This window comes from Symphodus melops (assembly GCF_947650265.1).
Source record: "Symphodus melops genome assembly, chromosome: 5".
Lineage (NCBI taxonomy): Eukaryota > Metazoa > Chordata > Actinopteri > Labriformes > Labridae > Symphodus > Symphodus melops.
The window spans coordinates 3,120,513-3,146,978 of NC_136695.1; the positions used below are offsets into that span (position 1 = coordinate 3,120,513).

Sequence of the window (26,466 nt, forward strand, 5' to 3'; positions counted from 1 at the left end):
TATCTGCTTGAATTTCACCCAATTTATTTTCCAGGCCTGTGGCGTTGTCGTTAAACGTCTTAGAAAGGCGTGCCATATTAAAACTTAACCAACTTTAATTACTGTACTAATTAATGAACATGTTCTTTAAAAAAGTTTTAATGAAAAATACAAGTTTGTACCCGGTTTGTGGCTTCAGTCACGACATCATTCAATAACATCCAGCAGATATTTCAGATTTCATCAGTCTTAAACACTTTCAAATCAAATTATTGAACCGACGCCTGTCTCTCTTTGTAAACCAGTGAACGTCACCACTTCACCTTGGTTTCCCAACCAATCACAAAAGTGGTGGCTAACTAAAAATCAATGGATCAATACGAGAGAGAGAGAGAGAGAGAGAGAGAGAGAGAGAGAGAGAGAGAGTGAAGTGGTGCCTCTTCCCAGGAGAACATCTTTGAGTTGTGCAACAGCTGTGTTGAATACTTGATTTTGATTGGCCAATCATATATAGCAATGTTGTGTTCTAACAGACCATTATTAAGAAAGGCACTTGTGTTGATGAGCATGATCCTCTGTCAGCAGCCTATCGTGGATTTTGTCCTCTCAGCGTGATGGACAAGGTGTCTTTGCATTGTCTGCTGGTAAAGACAGCAGTTTGGTTTTCCAAGTGTGGCTAATGTTAGCTGTGCGCCGCTAGCCTTTGGTTCTCCTCTTGTAAATGTGGTTTCACATTGCTCCCATTGTCACATTGTTTAACTGAACATCCATCAAACTTCTGTCAGACTGCGCTGCTTCTGCTGTTTACATCCAGGTCGTGTACCATGCAGAGCAGGCCAATTAACCAGAGCTGCTGTCAGTCCACCGGCGTGTGGTTTGGGTGTCAGTTGAGCTTTACATTTGACCCACATCGCCGGCCAACGTAAAATAATAGACTATAAATTCTGGTGCCAGCTGTCAAGTGTGAACATGTTTAATCCGTCAGTGGCTCACATCCCGACTCCTGACCAAGACTTGTGCTGTTTGAAGAGTGAACAAGAGTGAACCATAGAGTACAGACAGGATGATGGTATTCATAGTGACATATAGCGTGATTGTCCGATATTATCAGATGCATTGGACTCCATATCTGCCGGCATGTTCTGCATCTTTTCCTGAACACTGATGGTTGTCCTATTATCACGACTGTTAGCTTTCAACACTCTCACACTTGTCTCTTGTGTGCAGGTTTAGCATTCATATGTAGATTTCTTTTAAATAATAAAGTTGTGATTTGACTTGTTTCAGCCCTTTGAATATTTTTTGAATAACACTGTTTACTTGGCCTTGAGTGAATATTATTCACTGTGAAGCGATGATAATAAATGTTTTTTTTCCCCATTCAAACGGCTTCATTGATTCTCTTTTTGTCAACAGTAATAAAAGAGCTAACAGAGAGTTTTTCTCTCTTCTTGAACAGACTGTAAAAGATGTGATTTGTCCCCCTGCTAATTCTGAATGTGTTGCTGCGTCTGTGTCATGGTGACTGGAAGTGATTCAACCCCGATACGTCTCTAACCAGTTGTGTGTCTTGTCGTTCACAGGTGGGATTTTTGAGTCTGTTGAGAGTGGCCCGTCAGGCGCGGAGGAACTAGCCTTTAAATTTGCTTTAAACACAATCAACAGGAACCGAACCTTACTGCCAAACACCACGCTCACCTACGACATCCAGAGGATAAACATCTATGACAGCTTCGAAGCCTCCAGGAAAGGTATTTACGTGCCTGTGATTGGAAGAGCCGCCTCCAGTCTGGCATGCCTGTGTGTGTGAATGTTTAAATCTATACGTGAGGCTGAGTGTGTGTGTGTGTGTGTGTGTGTGTGTGTGTGTGTGTGTGTGTGTGTGTGAGAGCACATTTCCAATTTCATAACTGCTTAGAATTGTAAATGTATTCCCCGTTGGAGACTTGCGAGCTGCGCTGCCTCAGATTGGGACAATTATAATCAGGCGGGGAAGGATAGGCTGAGCACTTGAGATGTAAACAGAGAGAATTGATTGGTTCCAGGTAATGACTCAGTAGCAGTAATTCAAAGACCTGTTTGGCCACCAGAGACTGCCAATAAAGTGCTATAATCTATCAGTTTTGTGCATGCATCAGGCTGACATTTCAAGTCACTTGTCAATTACGGGCCATTATATCCCGTCTCCGGGATTTAACCTTACCTCTACATCAAAAAGGATGATTGGAGTGTACAGTACAGCTGTTATGATACTGTGGAGTTTTTCTTCAATGAAAATTGTCTGTTGAAACAGTATGGTTGAAACTCCAGCATGTGGTGTTCATGGATAAAAATAACTACTATGTGTTGCCTCATTGATGCATTGATTGAGTGTTTGGACAGCGACAAAGATTATACCCTATCTGGGGCTTTGCCATAGAGGTCCTAAAGGTCCTGACGCACCGAGCAGAAGGTGAGGAACTCGTGCCGTCGAAGGCCGACTGTGGCGTCGCTTCATGATCAATTTAGCAGAGAAAAGAACAAGCGGAAGGGGAAGTCAGACACCCATACAACATTAAAACATCCGATTTATTTTCAGACTAAAACACTCCGTTTTTGACGCTTGAGGTCTCGGGACATTTTATACCACATACGGCACATTATCTCATATTATGTGGCGAGTGAATCTGTATAATTACGGCAGGGTTCCCTTTGTCTCTGCACTCCAGCTGCCTGGCTGCGCTCTCCGTGCTGCAGACGGAGAACGCAGCCGGTGGGTGATGACGGACGAGCGTGCTCAGAGCCGTCACGCACCAGAGCGGACACACAATGCACACCGATCTGGTGGAATTGAGGGGTCAGGATGCTTTTTTTCTTGGCCAATAAGTTGCACTTGAATGCTCCGCAAGCTGAAGGCCAACCACCCCACATACTGTGCGTGTGCATGATATGTAATACCTCTCCATGCCAGTAGGGGGCGGTAATCTGTAATCATCACTCCAAAAAGGGGAAACTTGAAGAAGACGTGGACAGAGAAGAATACAGATATATAAAACCATTGTAATAGTGTACATGTAAATGTAATCAAGAATAATGGCTGATAAACAACTTCAACTTTAAATTGATTGGAAAGTTGAAGTTGTTGAACTTCCTTTCGTCAATTCCATTTTATTTCCCTGTACACTGATTCGCTCAACTGAACAGCCAATCTCACCGCGCCAACACCGACCAACAGCGAGTCAACATCGAATCGGCCAAAGAAAGGCAGCGAGGGGTTAATATGTATCGACAGACAACAGTCTCCTCGGTGTGTCAGGGCCTTAACAGGCAGATTATTTTGGTCCCCATGAAAAGATGTCTTGTTGGGCCCTTCGATAGCCTCAGCCAATCACACCTCCATTACACTGATGACCCACAAAAGCATTAAACTGAGGTTGCTGACAATGTTTCTTTCACTACTTTTAAATCTAGCACTACACTTTGAATGGATACAATCTCTTTTAGTGCTGATTGACACAAAGCACTCGAGCTTTAAAACCGTTTTTGTTATAAGAAAAGTTCTTCAAAAGAAAATGAGTTGGTCAGAAATTGCAAGCAAACTCCAGCTAACCGTCCAAATTGCACAAATACAAGGGCAACATTTCGGTAAGGAAGAGTTGCCAATGTATTTGTACAATTTAGACAGTGTGCAGAAAATTTCCTGCAAATCTTTGGTGATTCCCCAACATTGAGTGCTGAGGACGTCGATGTCTGTCGGTATGGAAACAGGTATCAATAAGGTTGTTTTTTTTAATTAATTAATTAATTAGAGCTATAATTAAGATTCTACTTTAGACTACTTTAAAAACGTCCTCTTAAAAACAATAGTCATTACGGTTTTTATCGAGCATCCTGTTTATTTATGCAGCATATTTGACCTTTGTATTGGCCTTTACAGTTAGAAACAAATCAACCAAAAACGTGTAGATTTATTTCAGGTCCATTGAGGACCCTTTCTTCCATTCAGGGAGTCAGTCCCATATTCCCACCAACCACGATGCCCATTCTTTGATTGAAACAGGAAATATGTTTGGTATTCCAGGTAAACTGATAAGTATAGAAAATGATTTAAACCAGGAGAGTAGAAATCTAACCAGTCAATATTTTCCCTCCTCCAGCCTGCGACCAGCTCTCTCTGGGGGTGGCAGCAATCTTTGGACCGTCCCACAGTTCCTCTGCTAACGCGGTCCAGTCCATATGTAACGCCCTGGGAGTCCCTCACATCCAAACCAAGTGGAAACACCAGGTATCGGACAACAGAGACGTTTTCTACGTCAGCCTGTATCCAGACTTCTCCTCTCTGAGCCGGGCCATCCTGGACCTGGTCCACTTCTTTAAATGGAAGACGGTCACTGTGGTTTATGACGACAGCACTGGTAAGAAGACAACATTTCCCTCTGCTTTGAACCACTGCTTTCATCACTCATTTCAGTCCAGTAAATGTGTGCACAAACAGGCTGTTTGGAGATGTTCCCTTCATGACATCACAAAGGGCAGTAGCCCCTCCCCCAGGTAGGTGACACTCCCACAGCTAGGTGTTTGTTCTGCCCCCTGAGTCTGCCTTCTCACTGTAAACAATAGGACATGGAGCCAGAAAGCAGCGAGTACACCCGAGCCCTTCCAGAGAGGGGGCGTGGTCAGACACAGCTCATTTACATATTTAAAGCTACAGACACGGAAACAGCCTGTTCTGAGCAGGGCTGAAATAGAGGGGTTTATAGACATGATCAAATACAGGATCAGAGTGGATTTACAACAACACACTTCACAAATGTTTAGAGGAGCGCTGACACTTATTTAAACTGAAGAGTAGGAGGAGAATATGTGACCTTTAAAGTCTTTTTTGACCCTTTAATCTATTTTATAAAACAAATAAATCGTTTCTCTGGATTAATGAGATGCTGCTTATAAGTCCTCAACTCTTTCTTTTCTTGACCTGAAAGTTATTCTTATACCATCTGCATTTCTCCCGACATGTATTGGCCTCTTGTTGTGTCTCAAGCTGAGAAAATAGTTCAACATAAATTAAAGTTTTTCTTGTTGAACACCAGCCTGTTTGTCCTGGTGTAGTTGAGCATTATCATCCGTCGTTGTTCCATAATTCATGGATGTCAGAGTTTGTTTGTGAGGCTGCAGAAGACAGGCTTTTCTTGTAACTCAGGGAAGTAGACCTTGTTCAAACCCTGCTATTGTTGCAGTCCAGGTCACTGAGCGACAAATAAGCCAGCAGGCTGGGTACATGTACCATATGCCAGGGGTCAGAGTGTGCCAGCCTGGAGACAGGCTGCCAGGCCTCCGTGAGCTCCTTCCAACGCACACACAGGGACTACTGTTGCCCTGAGCACAGTACTGTGTGTGTGTTCACGGTGTTTAGCATTCAGGACAGCTTAACTTGGCTGTTAGAAGCCCTATCATATGGTAATTCATGTGTTAGATTACAAACAAGACAATTAATCCTCCCCAAAAAGCTGCTTTGGAAATTAAATGCTGTTAATGAACTCCTTTAATTACAGTACACAAATATTTCTCTCACCAGTTCTCATGTCCACAATAAGGCTAGCATGCACACACACACACACACACACACACACACACACACACACACACACACACACACACACACACACACACACACACACATCATACTAGGTGTGTTAGTATGGACACTAATGTTAGGAATAAAAGCCTGAAGAAAAAGGCTTCTTGTAAATACAGTCAAGACCACACTAACCCGAGACATAAGAGACACTGGAGTGCTCCGAGACTGAGACACACCATGACCAGGGCAGGACAAGACCAAGACAAAACCAGGAACAGGGCAAGACAAGGCCAAGACAAAACCAAGACCAGAGCAGGTCAAGGCCGAGACAAAACCAAGACCAGGGCAGGACAAGACCAAGACAAAACCAAGACCAGGGCAAGACAAGGCCAAGACAAAACCAAGACCAGGGCAGGACAAGGCCAAGACAAAACCAAGACCAGGGCAGGACAAATCCAAGACAAAACCAAGACCAGGGCAGGACAAGGCAAAGACAAAACCAAGACCAGGGCAGGACAAGGCCAAGACAAAACCAAGACCAGGGCAGGACAAATCCAAGACAAAACCAAGACCAGGGCAGGACAAGGCAAAGACAAAACCAAGACCAAGGCAGGACAAGGCCAAGACAAAACCAAGACCAGGGCAGGACAAGGCAAAGACAAAACCAAGACCAAGGCAGGACAAGGCCAAGACAAAACCAAGACCAGGGCAGGACAAGGCCAAGACAAAACCAGGACCAGGGCAGGACAAGGCCAAGACAAAACCAGGACCAGGGTAGGACAAGGCCAAGACAAAACCAGGACCAGGGCAGGACAAGGCCAAGACAAAACCAGGACCAGGGCAGGACAAGGCCAAGACAAAACCAAGACCAGGGCAGGACAAGGCCAAGACAAAACCAAGACCAGGGCAAGGTGAGACTGAGACAAAACCAAGACCAGGGCAAGGTGAGACTGAGACAAAACCAACATTTTTAGGGATTGAGAGCAAGACCAAGACCATTAACCCTTTGAGTCCTGAGCCACATTTTGCCAAAACAACTACAAACGCTTTCGATTTGGAGACGAGACCTTCAAAACGAGGTCTCGAGACAAAGACAAAACCCCTGGATCAGACGACTGATCTGATCCAGCCCATTCACAGTCCAACCAGGAGGCGGGGTTTAGGTTTGTTTATTCCCTGCACATCAGTTACAGGAGAAGTTCTGCTGAGCTTTCAGCTTAACCAGGAAGAAAAAAGGGAACAAGTCTGGTTCTCAGTCCACCATGTAGGCCACTTTAAAATAATACAGACGAGGTGAGTGAGGAGGAGAAGTAAATCTCTGGCACGGAGCGAGGAGGCGAGCGTAGGAGCAACGCTGACTCTGCTGTGCTTCAACCCAAACGAGAGCGCAAAATAAGAACCAGACAGTGGGGACTGTTTGAGCTCAGCTTGATCTGGATATGACTTTATGTAAACACTGGCAGAAAGAGGAGGGGCTTGTTGAACCGATACGAGAGCTTGTATCCTCACTGGAAGGTTGAGACCACAACACCTGCTTACAGGATCAGGTCACGAAGGAAGCCTGTTGAACATAGCAGTAAGAGTACAGGCATCCAAATCGTCCTCAAATAGAAGCTAGTGCTAAAGAGTCATAACGTTTGAATCCCTCATGGTTGGTTCAGGTTTTTTGGTTTCTTTTTTGCAAAGTCTCTGTTAGTTAAAGCACGCTAAATGTCAGCAATCAGTTTATTTACTGATGACATTTCTTATGTTGTCGTTGTCCTCAGTGTTGGCCGATGCTTCGGGGAATAATCATATAATAAATAAACAGCTCTTGGTTAATCGTGGAAACAGAAACAAACTGTGTTTTTTTATTTTTTATTTGATTGCCTCTTCAGGCTCTTCTACGTCGGTGCATCTGCCTCCTTTAAGAAACAAAGCTGGACCAAGTGTATTTGAGCTGATTAAAGCCATCAAGGAGTGATCCACTTTAAGGTTTTGGATCTGCATGACGGAGACTGTGCGAACCTGCTCGGCCATATTATTCCCCAGCAGTAGAATCCTGTGACACCTTTAAGCCGGCCTGTGTGAAAACGTGCTCGCTCCCGCTTTAAGTAAAACTTGGTTTGGCCTGCAGGTCTCGTCGGGAGGAATTGATCGCGGCTGATCCCGTCACCTCCGTTAATTAAGTTGTAAAGAGGACACGGCTGGTTCACTATGGGGTTAATAGTGGCTTGATTTTTCTGTCCTGGAGATGGGAAATGAGATCCTGGCCTGACCCACAAACGGCTTCTCATTGTCGCCATTAACACAGGTGATCTGATAGCAGTGATGGTGCACAGTGAGGGCCGAGCCCGTCTGAGTCACTGAGGAGTTTCAGACAGGATTCTATCTCATTTAAATCTTTTTTTTTTTGCACTTGTTTCGAGAGGAACATTACGGAGAAAAGTCAGTGCAGCAAAACATTTATATTATCATATAATTCTCCCGGGTCCCCCCCCGTCCCCCCCGTCCCCTCCCAACTGCTGTTCTGAAGCGCGCCTGTGTTTGGAAATGGGGACATAAAAGATGTAGGAAACAACCTCTCTCTTTGTGCTGTTTCTCCACCAAGCGGGGAGCAAACAAGCAAATCAATAACCATAATGGGACTCCTCTAACGGCTCAACTTTATAATGGCAAAACTGAGACGGCAGCAGCATGTGTTATAGCTCTCGCAGCCAACCATAACACCCATACGACTACCTGCACGCTGCTGCTGCTGCTGCTGCTGCTGCAGAAGGTTTGATTAGGCCATAAGGGAGAGCAGGCGTGTGTGCAATAAAACACGGGCTCACAAAGAGCTGTTCCTCTCTGATCTGTTCACAGTGAGGAGTCCACACTAAAACAAAACTGTCTTTAGTTGATGGCGGCCGTGACTGCTGCTGTGGGGGTTTTAGGTTACATAATGCCTCAGTGTGCCGCAGAAAAGGCCGTTATTGGTTTGAAGAAATTCACTCAAAGTCAAAATAAGCAGAATAACCTGAATCATGCAGCCACGCACCGCAGGAGGGCTGTGAATGTTGCACACCAATCTGGGAAAAAGTATCTCAAATATTTACTGTCGAATCAGGAGTATTTGTCGGAGGTCTCCCAGAGGGCCGAGTCCTTCTCAAAGCCAGCAGTCGTTTTAAAGGTGGAGTTAGCCGGAGCTCATCTCTCCTGGAAGTGCACACTCACTCCAGAACGTGGCGTGCATGTTTACTGCTTGTACCGACACTGCAAGCTAGCACACGCCAGCACAAACTAACCGTGTGCATGTCCAACAGGCTAACACGCTAACCCAAGGTTAGCCTTAGAACAAGCTTTATCCGCTTGGCGTTGGCCTCGCTGTGATTCTCATATTCACCAGTTTGAGTCGTGTTCAGTCTCTAAATGGTATCTACTCCTGAACTCACCTGCGCTGTCATTGGCTGGAGGAAACACAACAGCTTCCACCCAGAAAAACCTCCAAGAGTCAACGAAAACAACCCAGAAGAGTGAAATCCAGTCAGAGGACACGGTCACGCATGTACGGAGGCCTAGAAGGGATGTTTTACTTTCTCTTTGTATCGGTTTATTTTTTAGGGAAAAGCTGCTGACTCTGTCTTTCACTCTGAACACAGGAGTTACTGATCTTCAGTTTAGACGTCGTGGTACAATCTAGGTCAGGGGTGTCCAAAGTGCGGCCCCGGGGCCATTTGTGGCCCTTGAGGGGAAATTTTGCGGCCCCCGACTTTATTTGAAGAATCAGAAGATTTTAACCCGAGGCCTCGTTCAGATGGCAGATTTAGTTATTTTTCTTTTTCATGTTTGCGAGGCCTGAAAGATTTTCATAAACTATTAAATCTTAAGTAAAATGTTTTTTTTTCTTTATTTTTTCAACAGCTTTGAATATTTTCCAAAATTTTAGTTCTCTATGAAATGAAACGTTGCATCATGTTTGCAAACAAGCCGACTGTTGTTTAACCATTTAATAACCTGAGCTAAATACAAAAAGCTCATAAAAAGAATAACCACGTTACAACTAAAAACTAAAAGAAGTTATTTCCTTTTATTAAAGGGTTTCTTTTCATTCTGATCTACAAAGCCTGACTATGTTTTCAAAAACATGACAACAAAATAGTTTCTCACTGCAATTATTTATTGTGTTTTTACATTGTTTTTGTAGAGGTCAAAATACATAAAGTTCCTATATATATATATTATTTATTACACAGCACCTGTGGCCACCAGTGATCTAGGTGAACCCATTAAACCCACAAAGTCACATGTAGCACTTGTGTCAAATGAGTGTCTAAGTTTAGCTACTGGACCAGTTCTAGGCTCTGTTCGAGTGGGGTAACAAAATAAAAATAACACCAGAGACCATATACTTTAAACAAAAGCCGGCACTTTACTGAAGTTAACACAGAATTAAGACAGAACAGTATAACTGTTTAAATGTATAGAAACACTCCTGCAGGTAAAATAAAATGTAAAGGTAAGTCACTTTAGTTCCCTTTTTTAGGTTTCCTATTTTGTGATCAGACCGGTCTGTAAATATTTCCTTTGTTTCTTAGGTTTTAAGTTTGTACCTATTTTAAGTTTCTTGTCTTCCCTCTTCACAGATTAAAGACACATATGAAAATGAAATAATCACAATTACACTACGTTCACAAGTGACAATCATGAACAAACAGTATAAATGTAAACCTCAATTTCAGTTCAGTTCAGTTCAAAGTTATCTTCTCGAATTCGATTCAGTTCAAGTCAGCTTCTTAAATTCAGCTCAATTCAAAAACAAAAAGGGTCCAATACTCCTACCGCTCTGGCAGCGAGTTCACCAACAGTCCAACCGTAGCAGCGAATTCTCCCACTGGAACGATGAAAGTGATGTCTTGCTTCTAGAAACGATGTCCTTGGGTTTGGCTCGCCATCTTGTGTCCCGCGTCGCGTGTCGTCTCACACAGCGGTAGAAAAGCTAATTTTCTCAAACACTTTCCAAGTAAACAAAATCAAGAACTGTTGCACTAAACTCAGTCACAACATTCGTTTTATCAATCACCATGTAGGTGTCGATTTTCAGCTTAAATAAACTTCTTTCACTGTATTTTTCTCACTGTTTTCTCTTTAGCCTTTCGCTAGCTTCTCTCTCTCCTTCTCTCACTCGTGCGTCTGTCTTGCACGCGCTCCACACACAGAGAGCAGCGTATCTCTTAAAGAGACAGCGTCTATTATTTTTTCACAGCCATAACTTTATTTAACTTTCTTAATTAAACGTTTTGACTGTTTTAACACACACTGAATGAATTAAACATGCATCTACTTTTTTTAAGGATTGTTATTTATGCGTTTCAGTTTGTAAATAGTTTAACTGAATGAGATATGTGTAACTTTTTCTTAATAATTAACCTATTTATGCATTTTAACAATGTATTCTCTATTTATTCAATTTCTTGTTAATGTGACTTTTCCAAGTGGGTTACATCCTCCCCACTTTACCTAATGCACGTCCCTGTGCATTACCTTAAAGACTACACTGTAAAAACTGCATGGGGTTGTTGGAAGCTACGTTCTACAAATGCGTCTGTAAATGCTTCACTCAATCCTTGAAATAAAGATTGAACTATTGTAACCAGTGGATTACCTAGCTCAGGGTAAGTCAGTCGTTTTGGTGCTTGTCGGTCTCTAATGGATTTTCTTAGAGCTTCATTTCGGTCTGCACCCTCTTCACTGTCATTCGTTTCTGCAAGGTTCTGTGTAGGAGAACAAACTGTGTTCAGATTTTCTCCAGGTAGAGGTTGAAGGTTTTTTCCAACAGGCAGACTGTCCTCTATTGGATCAGGTAAGTTGTCATCTGCATGATCAGGTATGTTGATTTCTCCAAGATCAGGTTGATTGATGTCTCCAGAATCTGATAAGTTGGGACCTCCAAGATCAGGTGAGTTTAAGTCACAAGTATCTTCAGGGAAAGTCTCAGCTGCACCTGAAGGATCTTGTTCAATAGAAGTCAAGTTTTGAGAAGGTTCAATGTCTTCTGAGACGTTCTCCACAGTTTCAGTAGGATAAGTGAATCCTAGAGTTTCAACTGTTAAGTTCTTATCATTGAAATGATCATATTCTTCAGGATCACATCGGGATTCATTGTCATCCACTTCTGAAGTGTCAACTTCTGGATGCTGTCGAGTTCTTGGCCGTTTTGGAGTCTTTGGTGTGTCATTTTCAGTTTCAACAGGATCCATAGGTAGGTATCCGCATGGAAGCAAAAGGTCACGATGAAGAGTTCTCTGTGGACCTTCTCCAGCCTCAGGTTTCACAACATATACTGGAATGTCCCCACACTGTCTCAGGACAACATATACATCTGACTCCCACTTGTCAGCTAACTTATGTTTCCCTCTTAAGCGGACATTTCTGACTAAGACTCTGTCGTCTTTTCTCAGAGTAGACTCAACAACATGTTTATCAAATCTTGCTTTATTGCGATCTGCGACCTTTTTTGCATTCTCTGAAGCAACTCGATAGCTCGTCTCAAGATGAGATTTCAAGTTCTGATAGTACTGAGAATGTGACACTGGTTGGTGATGAACTGGCAAACCGAAAGCTAGGTCAACCGGTAACCTTGGCTGTCGCCCGAACATCAACTCATAGGGGGAAAAACCTGTCACTTCGTTCTTAGTACAGTTGTAGGCGTGTACTAATGGCTTTACATGATCACGCCAGTGACTCTTTTTCTGATTGTCAAGGGTTCCCAGCATGTTGAGTAGGGTCCTATTGAAACGCTCTACAGGATTCCCTCTCGGGTGGTAGGGTGTGGTTCTGATTTTCTGGGTACCTATGAGCTCACACAGTTCTTTTATCGTTCGGGACTCAAAGTCTGGGCCTTGGTCACTATGAAGCCTTTCAGGGATACCATAGTGAACTAGAAAGTTATCCCATAAGCACTTAGCTACAGTTAGAGCTTTTTGGTTTCGAGTAGGGACTGCTACTGCATACTTTGTAAAGTGATCTGTAATGACCAAAATGTCTTTGGTGTTACTTGAATCTGGTTCAATCGAAAGGAAATCCATACACACTAGCTCAAGTGGTCTAGTAACTGCGATGTTAACAAGTGGTGCAGCTCTCTCAGGTAAGGATTTACGACGTATGCAGCGACTACAGGTCTTTACTCTCTTTTCAACATCAGCTGACATTCTGGGCCAATAGAACCGTGTTCTTACCAAATCTAGAGTACGCTCCAAGCCCATGTGCCCAATGTCATCATGTAAGCTCTTTAAGACTAAAGGCCTCAACTCCTCTGGGAGCACAAGTTGGTAAGTTGTCTGTGCACTTTCTTGTCGCTTTCTGTATAGTACGCCATCCAATAGTTCTAGCCTGTTCCATTCTCTTAAGAGCAGACCAAGCTCTGGGAGCTCCTTTCTCACACTTAGTGGAGGTTTTTCTCCAGACTCCATCTGGTAGATGACTTGTCGGATGATGTTATCGGCTCTTTGTTTCTCTGTCAACTCAGCTGCTGTGAATTGAGGTATGATGGATGATCCACCGAGCTGTTCTTCATCTCTAAAGCTAGCTGGTATGGCTTTTGGATGATGAGCAAGTGACATGATCAATACAGTCTCAGGTAATGCCTTTGTAGATTCATCATTGAAAGAGTAATGGACTAAGTGTTTCTCACAAATGGCTTTGACTGTGTTCTCTGTTATCAGATTTGAGTCGTCAGGTTTAGACAAGTGTTTTTCAGCAAACTTACTTATCCTCTCCATCTCTTTTTGTGATGTTAAGTCATTAATCAAACCACTATGTGGTCTTCTGGATAGTCCATCAGCGTCTTGGTTTAGTTTCCCTGCTCTGTATTGCAGTTGAAAGTCAAATGTTGACAAAGCAGAAAGCCATCGGTAGCTTGTCGCGTCGAGTCTGGCAGAAGTAAGGATATAGGTTAACGGGTTGCTGTCAGTAACAACAAGGAAGGGACTACCATACAAATAGTCTTGGAACTTCTCAGTTACTGCCCACTTAAGGGCAAGGAACTCTAATTTGTGAGCCGGATACCTGGCTTCACACTGTGATAAGCCACGGCTTGCGTAAGCTATGACCCGTCTGTGTCCTTGCTGATCTTGATACAGGGCAGCACCTAATCCAACAGTGCTTGCGTCTGTATGTAAAACATATTGTAGTTTGGGATCAGCGAACCCCAGAACTGGAGCTGTCGTCAACTTTTCAATGACAGTCTCAAATGCAACTTGGCATTCAGCTGTCCACCTATCACCGAAAATGTCTTTGGGGTTGAGATACTTCTCTTTGTCCACCTTGTGACTGTTGTTCTTCCGCAGTGGCGGATACCCAGCAGTGAGTGCATTGAGAGGTTTCACAACCTTTGAGTAGTCTTGAATGAATCGGCGGTAATAGCCGCAGAATCCCAGGAAGGTTCTAAGTTCCTTTAAAGTGGTTGGTTTTGGCCAAGTTTTAAGTGAGGCTATCTTTTCGGGGTCAGTCTCAATGCCTTTCTCAGATACAATGTGCCCTAGATACTTAACTGATGACTGAAAGAACTTACACTTATCAGGGGACAATTTCAGTCCGTATTCCCTCAATCTGTTTAGTACATTGAGCAATCGCTCTTCATGTTCCTCCAGTGTTTGAGAAAAGACAATGAGGTCATCGATAAAGACAAGGGCCTGTTTCAGGTTTAGTTCACCAATGCAACGCTCCATAAGCCTTTGGAAGGTGCTGGGAGCATTTGTGATTCCCTGTGGCATCCTGTTAAACTCAAAGAAACCTAGAGGGCAGACAAATCCAGTTTTTTGTTTGTCTGACTCTTCCATCTCGATTTGGTAGAAGCCAGATTTGAGATCAAGGACGGAAAACCACTTGGATCCATTCAGCACTGAGAAACACTCCTCCAAGTTTGGTAAGGCATAGGAGTCTTTTACTGTTTGAAGGTTAAGCTTTCTGTAGTCCACACAGAGTCTGACATCCCCATTCTTTTTCCTGACGACAACTATCGGTGAGGAGAAAGGAGACTCTGACTCACGGATGATTTCTGCATCAAGTAGTTCCTGTAGATGTTTTCGTACAGCTTCGATGTCTTGTGGATGTATCGGCCTCGCTTTGTGCTTGAATGGTGTCTCATTGCTGAGTTTTATGTGGTGTTTTATTTTTTCAGTGCGCCCAAAGTCGAGGTCATGCTGTGCGAACACATCTGGCATGGAGTTGAGCTTTTCAGTGACACGTTGTTTCCATTCATTGGGTATTGGAGAGTTCGTAAAGTCAAATTGAATCTGTGACTTTGGTTCAGACTTTGAAGTGTCTGACTTGTCAGTTGTAATGGGCTGGACACTTTGAATGGCATTTACTTCAGCTATAACACACTTGGGAGAGATGGTGATATCATGGTCTGACTCGTTCTTGAGGATAATTGGTATGCAGCGATGTAGCTTGGATGGTAGGCTTGTTAGACCATTCGTAACTATTAAGCCACCTGGTAGGGGAGAGGTTTTCGGATGTTCAACTATGACCCACTTTCCAGTGTTTGGTGTTCTGCAGTTGACCGATCCATCCACAACTTTGGTCTGGCCAGGGCCAATGATCTCTGGGTCTTGACCGGAGAGTCTCACAACACCAAGGCTGGGGTCAGTTTTTTGTCTGTGTCTCATCTCAAGAGTCTTGAGAACAACCATGTAGCCATAGGGCAATGAGTCAGAGTTCTGAGGGTTTGCGTCGGTGTACTGCTCATAGAGGATGTCTAAGGTGTTAGTGCCTATGAGGACCGATGACAAGGTTGAGCGCATATCAGGTACTATCAAGGCTAAAGTGGGCACCTCAATATCAATGCCGAGGATACTCTTTGGGAATGTGATGGTTACCTCAACATAACCTAAGTAAGGGACATCTTGGCCATTGGCTGCTTCTACTTCTAGCAAGTCTTTAATAGGTCTAATGGATAGGTGTGATAAGTTTTGCTTGTAGAATGACTTTGGAATTGTTGTCACTTGGGACCCTGTGTCTAACAAGCAGTTACAGTCCTTTTCTGCAATTGTCACTTGTGCAGTGGTCTTAGCTCCAATGAGCCCCTTTGGTAACGTCATTATCTTTTGTCTTGAGTGTGAGCATGCAAGTGAAGCTCGTAGTCTCTTTTTGGGACATGTCTCCTGTATATCAGCCCCCATCTGTCCCTCAACAAGGGCTGATTTTAGTTTAAATGGGCAGATTTTGTAGGATTGTTTCTCATCTCCCATATTGACTGTTTCTCCTTCAGCATTTTTCTTTTTGAGGCCACAAGTGATGGGTTTGGTTCAGATTCACATTGAGGCTTTATGTGTCCATCTTCACCACACCTGAAGCAGTACCAAGGTCTTGGCTTGTCGTCGCTCACATTACTTTTGCTAGATCGTGGCTGTTGTGTGTTAGCGCTGTCAGCTGAGAACTTGGTTGTGGCAGTCTGGAAAGGTGCTTTCTTTGAATGTGCCTTGCTGTCTTTTTGTGTGATTCGGGAGAGCTGGGTTTGCAAACTAGCTATTTGCCTTTTCAAGTCTTTCATTTCAGATTTAGAGTCACCATGGGTTTGTGGTGTTGTGTCACACTTTTCAGCACATTCACCACAGGCACTTTGGAAGTGTGAAGACACCTTCTGTCTTGAGACACCAAAGTGCTGCTTCATACGATGCTCTTTGGAGTTACGTTTATCTTCTACTGTTCGAAGTAGTAGGAGGAGTTCTGCAAAGGTAGGTGGGTTTTGCCTCCTTTGTTCTAGCTTTAATTCAGATATTAAGGTATTATCCCAGCAGCCCCTGCAAAATTGTTTCAGAAGCTGGCTGTTCAGATCAGTTACATTTACACCACCTCTCCTGAGAGTGGTGTTTAGCATGACTTGTAGGCGCTGAAGATATGCTGAGGATTTCTCGCCATAGTTTTGCAGTGTGTTCAGAAACTTGGCATAGAGGTCGTCTCCGTCTTCGACTGTGCCGAAAGCAGAGTCTAGAATGTTTAAGTACTTTGATGGAGATGAGTGAGGAGTCAAATGCTTCACAATGTCGACAGCAGGTGACATAAGACTTTCAAGTATTTTTCGTGACTTGAGCAAATCTGATTGGTTTGCGTCACTTAGTAGGAAATCTGCATTTGAACGCCATGTCTCATAATCTACTTCATGGTTTGGACGGGGGGTGCGTCCAGAGAAAGGTCTGAGTCTCACTGAAGTATGAGCTTGTGATATGCCATCTTCACGTTTGACTATATGTTCAACAACAACTTTCTGAAGATCAGATGGGTAAAGGTCGGTCATGCTCAGGATGGGTTGTATCTTTTCGGTGGGAGGTGGTTGGAATGGTGCAGTATCAGGTTCAAGGATTTGAGAATGTTGCGGTTGAGGAACACTGGGCTGAGGACTTACTTGTGCTGCAGCCCCAAAGGCATATCCTTGTGCTTCATCCAAACCTGTTTCTGTTTCTCCTCCTTGGTCGACAGTCTCACCAATGCGAGATAGCTCTCCTTTTAGCACATCTGAAAAGTCTTTGCCAGTCAGTTTTGCTATCTCCTTTAACTCTTTGAGATACACTTCTGTCGCTGATTGGCTAACTGTAGGAATGTAAACATTTGTTAAGGCCTGGATGTGGTAAGTGAGCTTTGCTTGAGTTTTGCTATCAAGCTCATATGGCAGTAAGGGTGAAAGGGCTTGTACAGCTGTGCCATATGTGTACTCTACAATAATCTGTGGGCCTTTATCTTTGTCAGGTAAGTCAACTGGGATCTGTCTCTCAACAGAGCCGTACTGTTTGAGAAAGTCATAAAGTTCTTCATCAGCTTCTGTGTCTGTTATGCCGCTAACTAAGAGTGAGTTTGGAATCTTAACGCCTGTCGCTTTAATTATCTCCATTTTGAATCAATATTTAGTATTTATCTGGTCTCTGGTTAATAACTTTACATCTGTTTTGGCCACTCCTGGCTGGCTCGCCAATTTGTAGCACTTGTGTCAAATGAGTGTCTAAGTTTAGCTACTGGACCAGTTCTAGGCTCTGTTCGAGTGGGGTAACAAAATAAAAATAACACCAGAGACCATATACTTTAAACAAAAGCCGGCACTTTACTGAAGTTAACACAGAATTAAGACAGAACAGTATAACTGTTTAAATGTATAGAAACACTCCTGCAGGTAAAATAAAATGTAAAGGTAAGTCACTTTAGTTCCCTTTTTTAGGTTTCCTATTTTGTGATCAGACCGGTCTGTAAATATTTCCTTTGTTTCTTAGGTTTTAAGTTTGTACCTATTTTAAGTTTCTTGTCTTCCCTCTTCACAGATTAAAGACACATATGAAAATGAAATAATCACAATTACACTACGTTCACAAGTGACAATCATGAACAAACAGTATAAATGTAAACCTCAATTTCAGTTCAGTTCAGTTCAAAGTTATCTTCTCGAATTCGATTCAGTTCAAGTCAGCTTCTTAAATTCAGCTCAATTCAAAAACAAAAAGGGTCCAATACTCCTACCGCTCTGGCAGCGAGTTCACCAACAGTCCAACCGTAGCAGCGAATTCTCCCACTGGAACGATGAAAGTGATGTCTTGCTTCTAGAAACGATGTCCTTGGGTTTGGCTCGCCATCTTGTGTCCCGCGTCGCGTGTCGTCTCACACAGCGGTAGAAAAGCTAATTTTCTCAAACACTTTCCAAGTAAACAAAATCAAGAACTGTTGCACTAAACTCAGTCACAACATTCGTTTTATCAATCACCATGTAGGTGTCGATTTTCAGCTTAAATAAACTTCTTTCACTGTATTTTTCTCACTGTTTTCTCTTTAGCCTTTCGCTAGCTTCTCTCTCTCCTTCTCTCACTCGTGCGTCTGTCTTGCACGCGCTCCACACACAGAGAGCAGCGTATCTCTTAAAGAGACAGCGTCTATTATTTTTTCACAGCCATAACTTTATTTAACTTTCTTAATTAAACGTTTTGACTGTTTTAACACACACTGAATGAATTAAACATGCATCTACTTTTTTTAAGGATTGTTATTTATGCGTTTCAGTTTGTAAATAGTTTAACTGAATGAGATATGTGTAACTTTTTCTTAATAATTAACCTATTTATGCATTTTAACAATGTATTCTCTATTTATTCAATTTCTTGTTAATGTGACTTTTCCAAGTGGGTTACATCCACACACACACACACACACACACACACACACACACACACACTTGATACCACGTGTGCTCATCATGAAAGGTTTCAGGCCAACAAGGTCTGTGACAGCTGATAGTTAGGAGTATTTTCAGTGTACTTCACAGTTCTGGCCAGCAGGGGGCCAGGCAGATATTTAACTGTGGATCAAATCGTTTTGTTTTTCTTGCAAAAGTGCCGCTACGAAGCTCAGCGGTCAAATATCGCTCTAAAATGCTGCTGTTGGACTCAAACTAACATGAGGCTCAAAATCAGATGAGTTCAAGTGTCACATAGAACCAAATAAAAACTAGACTGAAGGACAGAAACAAGAAGCTAATAACCAGGATGAGTGTGGGAGGTAACCTGGTGTGACATGTTCTTCAACAGTAAAGTCAAAGCGTGTGTGTTCAAAGCCTGGTTTCCATGGCAGCAGCATCCTGAGGCCATGCCTGAGGTGACTCAGCTCCTCGCTGTGTGTCAATCTCAGGAACCGTTTGTGAACGCCTGACAGCAACAATAACAACACACACATGTACACAGACACAATTTAGAGTCAGGATTTTTTTTTTTTCTGCCTTGGTGAATTTGACTTTTTCTTCACTGGTGACGCAGTGAAGAAAAAGTTCAGAAAAAAGTTTTCCTGGACTCTCAGTCCTGAAGAGGTCCGCCTGACAGCACGTGCACTACAGGTGCTATGGATGACTGCACGGTGCAAGTCTAAAGTAGACCTTTAAGACAGGCAGGGAATGATTAAGAGCCATGTCTGACATGAGGAGTTCGTGTTCAGAGGGTTTCTGATAAAAACCTGGTGGGATCTCAAAGGGGATTTAAAGTATAAATCAGACCAACGTGGAGAGAAGGGAGCCTGACAGCTGAAATGTTTCCACTTTTAGCTCTCCAGTTCAGTCAGAGACACTTGGGTCAGGTCACCTTAATTGCTTTCAAAGCCTCATTTATTTGATGAGACGGATTATTCCAGAAGTGTCTTGGTGTCTTCATACGTTTTCTTCAACCACCGTAGACTGCACCGAGCCCATTTGAGGTCAGACCTGTGACTCTTCATGTTTAAACTGAAGCTCAGCCTGAGACGCATCATCATCATCAGTAAGTGACGTCGCTGATCCGCACACCGTTAAATAAAACTCTTGTCAGTGTGTTGGCTTTCTTGAAGTTTCCATGTGCAAACTCAGAGCTTTGCCCCCCCTCCCGCCCAGGAAGGCCCAGACCATCATGTCGGGAACCACTTTTGAGTTTTACAGGCCTGAAGTGTGACGTGTAGTCACACACCAATAAATATCAACGATTAACCCTGTCTAACATGTACAGACAACTGAAGAAGCAGCATTTAGCAAAAAAACAAACAAACAAAAGGTGGGTTTTGACATAAGCCCCGCCTCTGGTATGGCAATTAACCAATCAGAGAGGGTGGCACCTGAGGAAGCTTTGGACAGCTTTATGTAGCACTGTAAAAAGACCCAAAGGAAACATGCAACAGCTGATGATGTGAGTTTGAACAAAGCAGCCGAGCTGGAGGGGTGGATGGACCCTAAACGTGTGTGTGCAAACATTCATGAGTTTAAGAGCCTTCAACTTCCCCAAACACAAAACAATAGAGCCTCTGCACAGTTGGTGCCGGGGCCCAAATAAAGTCAAGCTCACCATCTGAGAATTTACAGCAAACTATATCTGCAGCACATTAAAGCATGTGAGTGTGCCTGTTCTGGATAAAGAGACTATATATATTCCACAGTGAGAGTCCTCTCTGTGTACTTCAGAGAGTCCCAGGACCCCCACTGTAATCTGTTTCAATTTAATGTGTGTGTGTGTGTGTGTGTGTGTGTGTCTCCACACCAGCAGCCCCAGTCCCATCACACGCTCGACTTCCACTCAACAGTCTGTATAGAGAGAGGCTCACTGACTGTTCACAATTCACCACGCTAATCCCACTTTTTGCAGAGTTGGAATGCTAATGGAAGCTGCTGCGCTGGTTTCCTGCTCCGACCCTGTTTGATTTTCTTATGTTTGTTATTTTGAGTGAGGGGGAAAATTGGATGGTATTGTGAAAATCAGCGAGTTTTTTTTTTTTTTTTTTCTTTCCTGCTGCTTCTAATGTATTAGACCAACCAGCTGAATCAATGGCAAATGTACCCGAGTGAAACAAAAGAGCATTAATCAATTAAGGGCTAAAAATGTGCCTCTGTTAGGGAACAAGAATTGCTCCAACGTTGACTGGATGAATAATTGAGTCACATCACTAACAGATACAGCGGGCTAATTACAGCAGAGGTCCAACAGAAACATGGAGAGAAGACGCCGATGTTTAATAAAGGATGAGCACATTGGGCATCCAGCTGCCAAGTGGGTTCTTAAGAGCTGACATACTGTGTTTACTGTAGCATCTTAACGGACCGACCAGTAAGAGATCTACTCAGCGAGCTGATGACGCTCTCTGTCTCTGTGAGCAGCCAGTATGTCCTCCTTCTAACTTTAGATTCTGCTCCTGAATGCTCTGGATTGGTTCGGACCAGAGAAGGTAGGCGGGGCTTTGAAGTGACCGAACTATAAAGACAGTATCGAGCCTTTCGCCCTCACACACATTTCTCATGACGTTTTTTAAGACTTGGTTAAGGACTAAAAAAGGTTGTTGACATAATGATAATAATAATAATAATGATTATAATAATAATAATGCTAATAAATTTATTTGTAGCGCACCTTACATTTAAAAGAAAATCTCAAAGTGCTACAAGTAGGCCTACCATAAAACCATTAAAACAATAACAAGCGTCAAGCAATTAAAATCAGGCAGAATTAAGAACCTGAGCATAAAACAAGAGACAAGAAGTTTTTTTATATATTATTTCTAATATTGTAACTGTGTACCTGGGGAAAGAAACAGTTACTAGTGCAGAATCTGCACATGTATACAGTGCGAGCGACCACGGTGCTTTGCACCAGGACAACAAGAGGAGAACATGTCATAAATCCTCCGGTTTGATTTGATGGGCTGCTGAAGTGATACTGACGAGTGCTGCGTCGCTCAAACAAAGCAGGGAAACAGTGGAGAGGCTTTTTAATGTCACGTCTCCGTGTGGTCGGCCTTTTCGTGATGTCACTGAGACTGCAGTCATGTCTTATACAGTCTATGGACAAAGCTTTTACTCTTTAAATGATGTGACTGCCTGTTAGAGAAGCAGCTGCAGTGTCACCAGCTGATTGTTCTTGATTCTCCAGTCGTGGCCTCCTGATGTCTTTTAGTTTGTTAATGTGTCTCTGTTGGACAACATGCATGCTCATGAAGCCATGACACCCTCCAGGTGATTCCTCCAGAGACGAGGCCTGAAGGAAGACTTGTGTCCTTGTATTCCAGAGTCTCCTGTTTGCCTTTTGTGGTGTCGATGGTGACGGTTTATTTATGAAAACAACATCTGGATGGTGCGCTGACAGGGTGTGAAGACAGCACGCCGCACGCCAGATGTGATGCTGAGGCGTAGTCGTGCATCTCTCAGTTTCAAACACGCGTCGGTATATTGTGGTGGAGCGCTAACAATGTGCGCGAGTCGCCTACTGGAGCGTCACTGACACAAACATGTACGAAACACACACCTGTGTAAATGAGCTCAAGTCATTCTTACTGTGTTTAATGATGTTTATTCATGAAGTCCAGCTCCGGGGGAAGCAGGAGACAAGTTACAGCAGACTCTATTCATGATGTAACTTATTGATTATTGGAAAATCTATAGACATACTTGTTTTGGTCTGCACTGGTTGTGTGAGTGTTACACCTTTACCCTCACTCTGATTACATGACGGCGCTTTGGGTGCCTTCAAAATACAAACTTTTTGAGAACCGATTCCAGAGTGCAAACTTTGAAAACGGCAACGTCTCTCAGAATCAGAATCAGTTTTGCTGGCCAGGTACGTTTGTGAATCTGAGAGACGTTTTCAAAGTTTGCACTCTGTAAACGCTTTTCAAAAACTCGTAGAAAACTTGTAGACTGACAATATGCAGTTCCTCTGAAAACAGAGACTGTTCACACATGGATAGAAAAGTTCCAGCCAACGGCCAAGCGTGAGTAGATGGACTAAAACAACAATAGACTGGCACAGGAATGAATCCTAAAACCAAGATGTGAGTTAGCATGTTAGCGCCATGGGTTCCTCACCTCTAAAAGTCAAAGTGGATTTTGAATGTGTTTGTGTTTAGACGCCTGAAATAAGGTCTGTGGTTAACACAAGATGAAGAGATGTTGATGTTTTGTTAGACAAGATAAACGTTAGCTAAGACCCCACTTGTGAACTTTAAAGTTTTTACGCGTACTTAAAATGGCGGTTGCTAACGAGTAGCTAACTGAAACTACAGTGGTTGTCATGGAGACATTAAAACATCATCACACAGTGAGCTCTCTCACTAATCCTCATGTTTTTCAGTGCTCTTGTAAATATTAGTTTAATAAACAACTTATTAAGCTAACGTTTGGCTAGCTTATGAAATCCGCTGATTAGATCGATGAAGCATAACGGTCGTGACGTCAAAATCAACCGACCGCGGTGTAGTTAGCTTGTAGCATAACGTTAGCTTTTTACTTCTCTGGGCTGCATTAACTCTTCAAACTTCATATAAATGATGTTCATCTGTAAAGTTTATCAAGCTGAACAAAACAACAACACATCAGAAACGTGTGTTTGACGCAGAGATTATTTTCTGCAATGATCCAAAAATGCAGAAATCCCAGAGGAGAATTCTCGCTGGAACCCGCGGCGAAGCGACTTCCTACAAAAACACATCATCACTATTCCAGTCTATACTCCTAAATGTAATCCTGTGCTGCTCCCCGTTATTATAATGATCCTCCTCTCCAGCAAACACAGCACAGAATGAGTCCACCTCACTGTGTTTTAAAAAAAAGAGATAAAATAAGACCAACCTGAACAGAATATATTACTCTTGTATATTGCTCAGTTCATGATACACATTTTAAAGGATGTTTAAAAAAAAAATGGCAGCGGGGTGCAGATAGGTCAGATGGTTCCCATGGTATAAACATTACTCATTATAATGCAGCTCGGGACGCATGTGTTATATTTAGATCAAATCAAATGTGTGAATAAGACGGCGGCGGAGGAGGAGGAGGAGGAAGAGGAGGAGGAGGAGACCCAGTGAGACTGCCGGCTCAGGGCCTGTTTGTCCCTTTATGTACATTTGATTTGTCTCTGGGCTACATATAGTCTCTAAACCTATTTGTTCCCATTTTCAAATTAATTACTTGAACTCGTTTTGCAGCAGAAGAAGAACTTTTTCTACCCATTCTCTATCAGCTACCATGTGGGAAGAGCAGATACGTAAAGGGTGGAGTTAATTGCAGAGAAATAGAGTGCTGGCTCGGGGAACAGACTCTTTTCACCGCCGGATGATTTAGTGCCGGTAGAACTTTGGTGTAACTAATAACGAGGACTGTTTCTGCTGCTGCAGCCTGGCCCACATTTACACATTTGCAGAGGCACACGGCGAGAGAGCAAGCAGCGTGCACGTCCTGCCTCCACATTCCCGCACGACTGTTGAAACCTTTGACCGCACGCCTGCTTTAATCTTTCTCCAACGTGTTCAAAGCGTTTAATTGAACATAAATAAGCCAGCCAATGTGGCGGGGGTCACATTAACCTTGACCTGAGAAGTCTGCAGCTCAGTGACTCATCAGCCATTTTTCCCATCATGCAGCGCTGCAGACCGGCTGTCTGGAGGGGATCACTTTAACGTCTTTGGGCCGATGATGATTGAGCAGCCCGGTAAAAGGAGCTGTTCCTCCTCGTCGCCTGTGATGCTCTCAAAAGGGGGGAAGGCTTGAGGGGCCGCTCCCTCACAGGGATATTTATCACAGGCGGGCCGATCTGTTTTACGCTCAGGAGACTCCCAGACGGCCCCTAATAAACGCTTAGAGGGGATGAAATATTCATGCAGAGTTAAATATGGATCCTAGAGCAGTCGCCGCGCATTAAACGCCGTCAATACTGATCAGTGCTGACAAGCCTCTTTGCTCGCACTCCAGAAAGTTCCCGAGCACTCTCCCAGTGGGCTGTGGCTGTAGGTTTTGGAAAGGTATGAAGGAGGACTCATCCGTGCAGAATGGAGGGGGAGATGTGTGTGTGGGGCGAGCGGCAGAGAGGTGCTCTGACACGTGTTTATGATGAGCGAGTGCAGCACTCAGATGTGTCTGCTGCTTTTATCGATGTTAACTAACTAACCGTAAAACACAGATTGCTGCTCCAGCAGCGGAAGCTGTTTCTCTCTCCAAAGACAGCTCACGCAACATCAAGCTCTCATATGAGATTGGACCCGAGTCAAAAAAAACACACACACACACACACACACACACGTACACTTTTATTTATGCAAATGTCTTATTACTGTTTCCTTTGGTGATTTCACACATGCAGCAGATTCCAGAGTGAGCTGTTTCCAAACACGGCCAGACACATTTTTCAAACAGACTTTTACTGGAATTTTTCGTTCCAGTCCCAAGTGAATTGTTCACGTGAATTCATGGTGAGCTGATGTGTGAACAAAGCAGGAAACAGTCACAGCAAGGGACTGGGAGTGGTTATGAGATGTATATATCATTAGACAAAAGCAAGATCACAGAGTTTTGTACACAAATCTGATGAGAAGCCCGCGCATGTAAAGGCAGCACAGTATGTTCTCGTCCGCTCTTTTGTCGTTAGGGTAAAATGTTAAACGACACTTAGCACTGAAATACTCAAAATACTGCAAATCGTCCTGTTCTCATTGACTGACAAATAAATCAATCAATTTAAAAGCAAAGAATGTGATGTGACCGAGCGGTTATCGAAACACAACAAAACTAAAATCCAATGTGCCTCACAGTCCAGTTGGATTCATTCTTGTCTTTATTGATGTCTTATAGGATATGAGTTATTCATACTCGGGGGCGTGACAAATCAGAAGTGGTGGTGTGATAGCGTTTTGTCAGGAGGCTTCAGGCCCGTCTCAGCTCCACCTCTTTGTCTGTCGTTAGGGATAAAGTCACTTTTAATTTTAATTTCCAAGATGGCGACCACCATCGATGGGCTTCATAAACCAATGGGGGACGTCCCTTCATCCCTTCAGACTCTGTCCACGTTTACAAATTGCCTGAATTTCCCTCGGGATCAATAAAGTATCTATCTATCTATCTATCTATCTATCTATCTATCTATCTATCTATCTATCTATCTATCTATCTATCTATCTATCTATCTATCTATCTATCTATCTATCTATCTATCTATCTATCTATCTATCTATCTATCTATCTATCTATCTATCTATCTATCTATCTATCTATCTATCTATCTATCTATCTATCTATCTATCTATCTATCTATCTATCTATCTATCTATCTATCTATCTATCTATCTATCTATCTATCTATCTATCTATCTAACAGTGCATGGTGAAAATATTTCAGGGAGAACTTGGAGTTAATTTTCATTATTATGTTTTGACTAGAAGTTGGAATGATCTGAGTTTAATAGTCTCCAAATGTGAGGTGAGCTTCAGTTTGTACACAAACAGTCAAAAAGTCCTTCAGAGGATCTTTGTTACCGTGACAACGTTTTAGAGTCTGCTCTGGGATTCAAACCACCGTGTTGGATTGCTGAGTGTTGCACCATCTGAGATAGTTCAAATCTTAAACCTCGCGTTTGGACTAAACTTAAGTTACACACTGACTCGTCTACACGAAGGGTCAAGTGTGGACATCAGAACTTGGCTCAGAGCCGAGCACAGAGCAGCT

General features: G+C 43.1%; 1 protein-coding gene across 4 annotated transcripts in view; it reads left to right on the forward strand.

Moving 5' to 3' along the window:
• Positions 1 to 26,466, forward strand: part of LOC306823715 (glutamate receptor ionotropic, kainate 2) — a 231,826-nt gene that overhangs the window by 74,154 nt on the left and 131,206 nt on the right. For all 4 annotated transcript variants that reach the window (XM_079343484.1, XM_079343481.1, XM_079343483.1 and 1 more), the window contains 2 exons: positions 1,563 to 1,730; positions 4,116 to 4,373. In XM_079343484.1, coding sequence (XP_079199610.1) covers positions 1,563 to 1,730; positions 4,116 to 4,373 — 426 coding nt within the window. The remainder of the gene's footprint in view (positions 1 to 1,562; positions 1,731 to 4,115; positions 4,374 to 26,466) is intronic.